This window comes from Saccopteryx leptura, chromosome 2, assembly GCF_036850995.1.
Source record: "Saccopteryx leptura isolate mSacLep1 chromosome 2, mSacLep1_pri_phased_curated, whole genome shotgun sequence".
Lineage (NCBI taxonomy): Eukaryota > Metazoa > Chordata > Mammalia > Chiroptera > Emballonuridae > Saccopteryx > Saccopteryx leptura.
The window spans coordinates 315,792,742-315,803,941 of record NC_089504.1 but is presented as its reverse complement, the minus strand read 5'-3'; the positions used below and the strand labels follow the sequence as shown (position 1 = coordinate 315,803,941).

The following is an 11,200-nucleotide window of genomic DNA, read 5'->3' as shown; positions in this document are numbered from 1 at the left end:
CCCAGGGTCTCAGGCCCATGGCCTCTATGTTAGCCAAAGGGTGTTCGTGCCTTGGAAGCCCCTTACCTGACAGAGAAGTCATTGTGTTTCCTTCTCCATCACCTTTGAGTCCCAGTGCTTGACATCCTGCTCCTGATCGTTGGCAGTGATTAGGTGCCCAAGTTGCGGGTCCTCAGAATCCATGTGGTCTGTGCCCAACAGAGATGGAAGGGAGAGACCCTGCAGTCGAGGAAGCTGGTGGGCAGATGGGAAGCTGCAGCCCTGCTGGGAGGCTTGGGATGCAGTGACAGAGTCCACACTAGGTAATTCTCAGGCATCTCAGGAGACAAAAGCAATGAAAGTTCCCAGCTGAAGACAAGGGCAACCCAGGTACCCACCTGTGGGAGACTGGACAGGCGCATGTGGTACACAGTGGAATACCGCCCAGTGAGAGCGAGAATAAGCCAGTGATGGATGTAGCATGAGTACATTTAAAACATGTTAATTTTTTAGAAAAACATCAATCAAACAGAAGTATTTGCTATGTGGCTCCATGTATATGAGGTTCAAGAATAGACAAAATGATGGTGATAAAGATCAGTAGAACGGTCATCCCCGGGAAATAAATCCACTGGGAAGGAGTGTTGGGAGATTCTCGTGGGTAATACAACTGTTCTTGGTCTTGATATGGGTTATGGGCGACTATGCAGTATGCACTTGTCAAACTCTCCCAAGCTGTACATGTATTAATTCAGGCACGCTATTAATTATACCTTAAGACAGTCTTACTAAAACACAAATAAACAAGTTGCATAAAAGATGGAAGTCCTATACAATGTTGTGTGTGTATTCCGTATAGTCCAACTTAGAAACGAGTTCTACGCAAACCAGAGGAGGCAGGAGCACTCACATACATAAAATATTGAGAAGGTGAGAAGTGCTCGGTGACTGCAATACACAGCACCCACATTTGGCATCAAAATGAGCTACACTGACAAGTTTGCCAAGAAACAGCTGAGGATCAGATCGGCGGTTGAGGGAGACCTGTAGCCAAGCAAACACTTCAACAACAACAACAAATTCTCAAAGGCTGGTGAGATCATCCCATGAAGCCATAATGTGACAACTGGGCCATCCATTGGTTACAGCATTTTGTCTTCCAAGTAGACTTTCAACAGACTGGCCAGTCGGTGAATGGAGCTTTTGCCAAACACGCAGCTGGCTCTTGTCTCTGGGATCCGGTTCTGAGAGAGCCAGCACCCTGCATTGCCGACGCACAAGAAGGTTTGTGGGCACAGCCGGGGCTCGGGGGTTTGTACCTCCCAGGAAACCCAACTGTGCACATTACAGTATTGGAGTTAGTGGGTCCCAAGCTAAGAAGCCTTGATTTGGGGAGCAGGATTCCACCTGTACAAAGACAGGGGCTGGAAGAGAATAAAATTATCACCCAGTATCATTTTGTAAATTTTTACAAAAAAAAATTTGAAGGAGCTCGTGGATTTTAATCTAAGCCAAAGGAATGTTGAGAATTGGGTTCTTTCTCCCTTTTCCCTCTATAACCTCCGAAGTCTCAAAGCGCTGCGCTGTGACCACAGGTCGAGACTTGCTTTGGAGCCTCCCTTTGACAGTTCCGCAGTTGACCATCTCTGGGTCTAATGCTGTTCTTTGATGCATCTACCAGCATATCCCCTGAGTGGTTTGCTTCCTGGTGTCTTATATAAGTCCATTATTGAGAAAGTTTTTCCTCCGGAGAATTCCTGCTTGGTATTCAGTGGTTTTGATGCCCGGGGCAACTGTATGTAAGAGTGTTGGACTTGGAGGATCTCAGGTCACTCGGGGGCTTTTAAAGCTGTTTCCAGCTTTGTTCTCCTCCATGGAGAAGACAATGAAATATAAATTTATGTTGTATGCCACTGTGCCTCTGCTTCACTCAGTTACCAGAATGTTTCAAATTGAGTGAATAATAGTAAGTGCTGTTTGCATTTACACACACACACACACACACACACACACACACACACACACCCCACACACATGCATACATGGGCACAGCCCAGGATGCGGGACCTCAGTTTACACGGAGGGACACAATCACTGAGGCCCCTCAGACTGACAACCCCTTGCTGGGGAGTCTGGTGACAGCTACAGTATGGGCAGTGTTTCCACTTGGGGAGACAGGGGCCTCTGGAAGGAGTGTCCCTCACGCTGTGGCTGCCCTTTTTGTGCAGAGAGGATGTGGGTGTGCGCTGCTGTGTCGTCGCTGCTGGCGCAGAAGTACACTGAGGTCTGGTTGGTGCTGGCCGAGTCCAGCGTCAAGGGGAAATGCTTATTCTTGGATCGGGAGACGCTGTACCCTTCCGGAACATCCCCTTTGGCTGTGCTGCCTTCAGTGCTTGAATAATAGATCAGCCTCAGGCCCTGTCCCTGGTCTTGTCGATACCAGTACATTGAGTAGTGGTTCGTATCCTGGGAACACTCCAGGGTCATCTTCTTTCCTGTTTGTATAATGTGGTGTCTTGGCATCTGGGTAACTGCGGCCTCCGTGGGGCCTGCAGAAGAGGCAGATGGAGGTAAAGATCAGCCTGGAAGAGTGTCTGGCTCTTTAAAGTGGGGGGAGGGCTTGGAGCTGGGGCTCTGCAGAGCCAGGGCAGTGGTCCCCAGCCGCACGTGGAGCTCACCTGCCGCAAGGAGACAGAGGGTCAGGCTAAAGAGGTTGTGGCCCATGGCCGGGTCAGGGCGAGATGGGGCTGTGTCAGTTAAACACTCTGACCCTCGGGACTGAGAGGGGCTTCAGAGGCCCTTCTCCAGTGGACAGACCAATCTGTCTGTCTGGGATATCCCTGCCCCCACCCCAGCAGATGCTTTTTGGCCCAAAGAGCCTTCTGACTTGGCTCTGAATCAACAACCCCTCTCAGAGACGGAGCTCAGCGAGGCCCATGGGGAGAAGAGGCGAGGCTGCCACAGGCTGAGTTCAGAGAGCACCCCAGCCCTGGCTCCCACGTTCCTCTGAGACTGCTGCCTCTCCGTCTGCACCTGCCCCTGCCACCAAGGCTGCCCCGCCTGATCCTTCAACCACGGATTTCCTTACCCTTCAGAGGGACCGCCCACCTCTTCCGCCGCAGTAGGTAGCCCAGCACCAACTGAAAGTTTCTTCAGCATCTGTCTAAGGTTGGATCCCTGCCAAGTGTTTCTTAACCCTTTTCCATTCTCCCAGATTCTCTCCCCAGAATCCCTTAGATGTGGGTGGCATGACAGTGCCATCTGGTGGCCAGCAACTGGAGTTTCATCCTTGTTTCTAAGGCTAGGGCCCAGGGAATGCTGGGTAGTGTCTGCATGGTCAGCGGGGAGAATATTCTGGAAATAGTATTCTGTTAATTGTACACTCAGCGTCCTTAAGCCCTCATACCAACACTGATTCTAACCCTGACTCTGTTCCTTTGAGTTATCATGCTTAATATCGCCCCCTCGTTCTACGTAACTACAGCTGCATTATCCGGCTCCTCTAGTCTGGGGTCAGCTTCTCTTACACCGTCTCTGAAAGGGAGAGAAGGGGGATGGGAGAAAATAGTGTTTCGTGTAAAACAGGAAGGAAAACACAAGTTGAAGCATGATGAGTCTCTTTCCTCTCCATTACTAAAAAAAAAAAAAAAGCAAAGTGAAAAAAAGAAAAACGACAATCGATGTTATCTCCAAAATATAGATCAGCAAAGGGCTGGGAAGATAATGAGGTGACCTTCAAGATGGGGGACAAATATATATGGATGCCTGGAGCTGAGATCAGAAAGGACAGTGTACCCTAAATGAGTGACTTGTACCATGTGCACCTGCTGATTTGAGCATCAGGGAAGGGAGGGGTGACTTTGGGAAAAACAGAGGTGTTCTGGGAGAGAAGAAAACCTTGGTGCAAAATAGTGTCATAAAGAAGTGGAATCTGCTAGGATCATGGGTGGGAAGGGGGCAGCAATGGGAGACAAGGTCTGGGAAGGAAGCCCCTGGGTGACATTCTAGGGACAGGAAATTCCCTTCTGGGTCCCGGCTGTCCTCGCTCCCAGGAGACACGGGCACCAGAGCAATGGAGTGCTTTGCCGGTGCCACAATTAAGATAAGACCAGGAAAACTCCCTTCCAAGGACGCTCATCCTCTGGGGAAATAAACTTGGTGTCCTGAGCCACCACAATTTTTGAGTGGAATTGGAGGGACGGTTGCTCCCCTTACCAGCTGTGCAAGACCCAGGGCACCCGTATCATGGCCGAGTCTATGACATTCAGTCCCAGTCTTGGAGCATTGAGTTATCCCTGAGGACACCCAGAAACCCATGATCCATAATCCCATCCCCTCTGACCAGGGCTTTAGATGTCACAGGTATCTGCAGCTGTACTCGCAAACAAGTCTGTAGTTACTTATAACAAATAATACGTAACAACACAACTCAGCAAATAAATAAAAATAAATAAGGCATTATTGTCAAGAAAATATCTCGTCGTCTTGAGCTAAAGAATTCAGGGAAGTTAAGGTTAGGATGCCAAGTAACGCACTTTCTCCAGAAATCAGATTGGCTCATGGACTCAAGATGAAACCGGAGAATGGCGACATGTGCGTTAGTGTAGCGCTCAGGACTGGCGCAGTGGGGGAACAAAAGCAAAATAAAGCGGGTTGCTTCGACCAGGCAGACGAAGGGTGAAGGTCTCACTGTATGACCATTGGGTGTATCAGTGCACAAACAGAGTGAAGACCTTGACTTCAAACAGGGAGACAGGTTGGAGAATATGGATGTTGCGGAAAGTTTCTGATGTGACAGAAGAGGCTATAGAGGAAGAATACGCCAGAGGAGATCTTCACAGCCTTCTCGGAGCCTCCCACAGTTGCAGAGGGGAAGGTGACTTTCACAGAAGGAAAGCTTTTTTGGGGACAGCAGCCTCACGGTCCTATGGAAAACTGTTCCTGTCCCGGACACGCAGTCTGTGTCATGCAGCACTGAGCTGGCTTGGGGACTCCTGGACCCCAACATTTCCAGCCACAACATTCCAGGTGATTATTTATGGTCTCTTTCTACCAAAAAGACAGCTGACATCCAAATCTACTTCTTTCTGTTGGGGAGTGGAGAGTGAAGAAGGGCCCCTTTAGGGTCTCTTGTAGCTGCAAGAGGAGAGGCAGGTTTGTGAGCAGGGCGGGGGTGGTGGTGCCACGCTGTGGTTACTGCTGGCACAGAGGTACACGGCCGAGTCCCCCGGCTCTGCAGGCTGGATAGTCAGGTTGGCGGAGTTGCCTTCCAGTCTCTGAGCAGAGAACCGAGTGTTAGGCATCCCCGATGTGTCCACGGGATCCTTGCCTTGGAAGTTCATCAGAAACTTTGGGCCTTGCCCCAGCATCTGTTGGTACCAGTAAAGAGCAGTGTGTCCAGAAATTGGATTACACCTGAGAGCCACATTCTGTCCCTTCTCTCTGACTATGTGCCTGGGAGACTGAGAGACTTCAGTGTCTGTGTGACCTGTGGGGACAGAAGTTGGGGATAGAATGAGGAAAAATAGTTGTAATTGTCACACACACACTCACACACACACAGTGAACCTGCTTAGACTTCTGAGGACTCACCTGTCCCCAGGAGACAGAGGGTCACCCAGCAGAGGAGCCGAATGCCCATGGCAGGGTCAGGACAGGAATCACCAGGTCGGGATCCTTGAGAGCATGTGCAGAGGAGGAGGGACATCTTTGTCTCCACAGTGCAGTTTCCATGGTGACATCACTATAGATCACCCAACCCTCTGCGACAGGTGGTGTACACTACAGCGCACTTGGATGACTAATCTAAGTAGGTATAAGTTCCTGTTCCAACAAAATCAGTGCTCGGCTGTCACTCTGGACTCCCGGCCCGTCTTGATGTGAGGTCTCACACTCTGCATCTCACTCACCGGTCACTCCCGTACGCTGGGCATTACACTAGGACATGTCACTAGCATCATCGATAAAAGATGCCAGAGGGTGAATTCGGGATGTCCTGCGAGCATCTCAGTTTCTGTCAACTGATCTATTCAGAGGTACAAGATAAAATGATGCTCTGAGAAAAGGTCTGATTTGGAAGCTCCTCTTTCTTTGGCAGGTCACGACCCACTGTCATTTCTGTGTTCATTAACCGCCAGGTAGTGTTATGTCTCCATGGCCCGTAGCAAAGCCCCGTGTCCTTCAGAGTCACCATGCATTTAAAAACAAGATTTCTTACACCTTCCTTATGAAAGAAGGCTCAGCTCCATTGACCTAAGACACTAGGGTGTAATATTATAGACCAGGGGTCTGGATGGATCTGGTTTACCGACAACTGCCCATGCTGGAGGCATCAGGTTCATGCTGATGACAAGGAAGGCTAGAGCTGGGGAAGCTCTTTCCCAGCCATTGGGGCAGCTACAGAGGACAGACAGACAGACAGACAGATGGCAACAGTGGAGATGAATGTGCTTGAGGCTCTGGGCCCGGTCCAGGCCATGCAGACACTGCCCTGGAGGTAGATCTCCGCTCACACCAACGTTCACCCTGCAGACACGGTACACTGGGATCCCCAGGGAGTAGGGGTTTGCACAGGGCTCCATCAAGTCGGGTGCCGGACCTCCCCTGCCTTTTTGTGCAAAGAGGAGGCAGCCGTGTGGCACTGTGGAGTCACTGCTGGCGCAGAAGTACACAGATGTCTGGGAGGGGGTAGCTGACTCCAGCGTGAGGGGGAAGTCCTCTGCCTTTGATCTGTTGACACTGTAGCCATCAGGGACATCTCCTTTGTTGATGATCCCAACACCGACTGAGTTATAGATCAGCACCAGCCCATGGCTCCGGTCTTGGCGATACCAGTACATGTAGTTGTGGTTCATGTCCTGGGCACATGTCAATGTCACTTTATGTCCTGATTTCATAATCTGGGTTTTGGGGGTCTGAGTGATGCCAGCGGTCACCAGACCTGAGGAGGAGAAAAGCAAACAAATGCTGCAGCCTCCATGGCAAAGCTGAGTGCTAGGACCCTGACATGGTTGTCAAAGGAGGGGACCCAGCCCCAGACTCACCTGCCTGCAGGAGACCCAAGGCCACACAGCACAGGAGGCCACCACTCATGGCCGGAGCTGGGCGGGCGGAGCGTGCCTCTGGGGCTTCGTGCTGACAGAAGGGAACAGGGCTCTTCAGGAAGTCATTCTGACACGTCACTCTCGCTGCCTCGACCCCAGAGCCAACTTGTCACTAGGAGGGAGCCACACTCCTTCCCCCAGAGGGTCAAATCAAAAGTCAGCGTACAATGGACAGTTCAGAGTGAGAGGAATGCTTGGAGCTGAGGTGACACAGTCTTACAAGTCATCCTGAACCTTTGTGTAAACGGTGTGTAACCTTAGGTCTATTTTATTCCTGTCATTATAGATCTTTACTAATAATACTCCGGTGTTTGTGTATCTGCATCTTTCTGTACTTTTGAATCTGAGAGAAAATCCTGATGGATTTCTGATGCCTTTTTTTTTTTCTGACTCTTGGGTCCCAAATAGTCCTTCAAGTACCTTTGCTGCTGTGTCTACGTGTCCATCATCCTGTCCACGTCCATCTGTCCACAGTAGTTCTCCTGGCCTCTGGTTGCCAGGCCTTGGCACAGGCTTATTTATATCTGAGGAATAGTTTTGCTCCATTTCTTATCAAATGAGCCAGAACACTGGCTCCCGTGTTTGGGGTGAGACGGTGGCCACCGACCCGGCTCATGCCCGTGTGACCTTTCTTTGTGGCTTCCCAGCTCTGCAGGTGGCCTCCGGTCACCGAGGATCATAGCTGTGTGAGGGACACGGGCAGAGGTGGCTGGCTCCAGGGTGAGTGAGTAAAAAATGCTCTGTTTTTATTTGAGGCATCATTTCATGGGGACTATCTCCTTGTGAAGAATTGCTACATTCATTACATGAGTATCGTGGCTCTTAGACCACCTGTAGCGAACCTTCACACAGCCCCGCGCTTAGGAGGACCCCTTCCCTGCTTCAGTGATCTGTGGTCAGGACCATCGGGTGCCGAGTTGAATGACGATCCCTGCAAATGGTGCAGCCGGCTTCAAGTATGTGATTCTGAATTTCAGATCTGCGACGGCCCCCCGAGGGGCTGGTTCTCACATGTCAGGGGCTGGGAGACTCGACCTCTCGGGGCCTGGGAGAGAAGGACACAGAGTCTAAAGTCAGACTTGGAGGAGGCGCCTGATGTTGGAACCGCAGTGACAAGCCTTGACCTGGGGCCTGGCCAGCCCACACGCGGGTTTCATGTCTGTACCGGGGACTTCTCTGGTCCTGGACACAGAGGGCACAAAGCATAGGACACTGGTACCCAGGCAAAGCCCAAACTGAAGGGGGACTTTCTAGCTCAAGGGTCCTGTGTTATAATTTGGACACTTGAGACCGAGGTGAAAGGGGGAACCTTTTTCCCAACGTAAGATGTTCCCGCTGGTGACGTCTCTAGTGCCCGGGGTCTGCTCAGCCCCGCACACACTGTGGGAGGGGCACTCGGGCTCTGTGTGTGTATTTGATGGGAACTCAACTCCATTTCCCTGGAAATGGTGGACTTTTGTCAGATTATCATTACAAAGAAATTGAATGAATGGATGCGGGAGAAAAGAAATGAGTGAAAAACAAGTAAATACATTGTATAGAAATAGCTTTGCCAGCTAGACAGACCTTTTGATGATCATTTCATAGCTGGGTTCAAGGCAAAGTGTGTCCATATCTACCTCTGCACATAGCCTCCCCCTCAACAGTTCCTATCAGAGATCAACAAAGGGAATCCAGATACCTAGATTTCCATTATGTCCTATTTCAACCTCATTCCACCTCTGTACAGCCCTGGAAGATGGTGCGATGGTCCGTTTAGTGTGTCCACTGGACTGAGCCACGGCGTGTGCAGATAATCTGGTTCAACATCATTCTGGGTGTCCCTGCGAGGGTGTTTTCAGATGAGGTTAACATTAACTCAGGAGACTTGACAACTTAGTCCTTAAAACTCTCGAAGGACCCAAGCAGACTTATTTTTATTTTCTGTGTTTATGTGACATAATACTCTGTGCAAAATATGGGAGCAGAAATGATTGAGCAAAAGAAACGAAGGAATAATAATACTCGTGTTCACTTCCCTCGAGGGGATTGTGTCTGTGTGCAGGAGACTGCCTTCTCTTGGCAAGTGTCTCATTCCCTCTGCCCTGCAGCTGAGAAGATACATCTGGGAAGCCTTCTGCCCCCACAGCCTCCATCAAAGATAGCACGTGGCCCGGGTCTGGATGATGGCTACCGTGTAGAAAATAGTGCCTTTCTCAGTCGTCACAATGAAGGGTCAGTGGGTATCCATTGCCTTGAAGCTGAATGCTCCTCAAAGCTGTCTGGGAAGAGGTTGTGACCATCACAGGTGCTGCGTGGTGCTATCTGGCCTGCTCACCTGGACCTGGAAAAGGGAAGCCAGACGTGGGGACAGGGCTGGGGGTGGAGGCAGCAACCCCAGGAGTCGAGGAACAGACTTGTTTGCTTTCTCGCTCAACCAGTTACGCCACATGACACCTGGGAACCTTATTTGCCATCAGATATCTAAACGGGAAAAATAAAGGCTTATGTGTAGCATGATTTCTGTGAGTGTTAAAAACCTAGCACAGGCCCTGGCCCGTTGGCTCAGCGGTAGAGCGTCGGCCTGGCGTGTGGGGGACCCAGGTTCGATTCCCGGCCAGGGCACATAGGAGAAGTGCCCATTTGCTTCTCCACCCCCCTCCTGCTTCCTCTCTGTCTCTCTCTTCCCCTCCCGCAGCCAAGGCTCCATTGGAGCAAAGATGGCCTGGGTGCTGGGGATGGCTCCTTGGCCTCTGCCCCAGGCGCTATAGTGGCTCTGGTCCCGGCAGAGCGATGCCCCGGAAGGGCAGAGCATCGCCCCCTGGTGGGCATGCCAGGTGGTTTCCAGTCGGGCGCATGCGGGAGTCTGTCTGACTGCCTCTCCCCATTTCCAGCTTCAGAAAAATACCAAAAAAAACAAAAACAAAAACAAAAACCTAGCACATCTCTCAGCAGCAGGAAGAGCGCCTGGAAGAAAGGCAGTCGGCTGCGCCCGCCTGCGCCTGTCTGTCTGGCTGCCACTCTCACAGTCACTTCCTGCGCTGGGGCGGGCGCGTTTTTGTACAGGGGGCTGTCGGTCGTTCAGGGCTGTGTCAGGGCTGCTGGCGCAGAGATACACGGCCGAGTCCGTCAGCTCCAGCGAGCTCATGCTCAGCTTCGAGCTGTCGTTACGAAGAAACTGCTTCACGGAGAACCGCTCAGGGAAGTTTCCCTTTGCACTCTCCTCCTCATTGTAGTACTGGACGAGGAACTGGGGGCCCTGGCCCCGGGCCTGCTGGTACCAGAACACAGAGCGGTGGCCAGAGATTAAGGAACAGTGCAGGGTCGCTGACTGGTTCCTTGCTTTGATCAGGTGTTTGGGGCTCTGGGTGACTGCGGAGTCCACTGGGCCTGTTGGGAGGAGACAGACAGAGGCTGGGGGCCAAGGACAGGGAAGTCCCCCCTGCAGCCACCACCGGCAGGCTCGTGTCTCAGGGATGGCGGACGCCTGTCAGAGGCTTAGACAGGGTGTCCGGGGCTCACCTGCTCCCAGGAGACAAAGGGCCACCCAGCAGAGGAGCTTGGGGCCCATGACGGCATCCCGAGATGTCTCCTAGCTCGGGGCGGGGTGTCCTGGGGTGAGCGGTCTGAAATGCTGGACCTCCCAGCTCCCTGATAGGAGCAGATGCCTGTGACGTCACTGCTCTGATGGAGATCGCCGTGTAGGCTGCCTCTGGACTCACTGTCTCCCTGTCCTGCACAGCCCCCTGCAGGGGTGGCTGCAGGTTGAGCACTGTCCCCATATGTTCACAGTATACCTTATTCTCCTCTGCCTGCCCCAGCCTGACACTAATTATGCAGCACTTTCCATCTCAAACCCTACACCCCCCACCCCCCAAGGCCCCTGTGGGCTAAGGGAGCCTTTTCCCTGGGCACATACTGAGGATCACGGCACATGTCCACTTCCTGGCAGTGAGGCGTCTGTGTGAGCTCCACATACGTTCCCAGGACCCACTCAGTGACCTCAAACTGCTTCCCCCATGCAAACAGGAAGCCCAGAGTTCCCTTAGGTTGTGCTTGCCTAGGCCACCCCTCAGCCCTCTCAGGGTTGCTTGCAGAACTGAGGGTTCACAGTGCCCCCCAGTGGTGGGCTACCCACA

At 51.9% G+C, this 11,200-nt stretch overlaps 1 gene segment (V, D, J or C); it reads right to left on the bottom strand.

The window, feature by feature from the left end:
* Nucleotides 1–2,121: 2,121 nt before the first annotated feature.
* On the bottom strand, nt 2,122–2,703 carry LOC136392210 (T cell receptor beta variable 6-1-like). The segment is given in 2 exon segments: nt 2,122–2,528; nt 2,658–2,703. Coding segments are annotated over 2 exon segments (453 nt in total).
* Between the last annotated feature and the right edge of the window lie 8,497 nt (nt 2,704–11,200).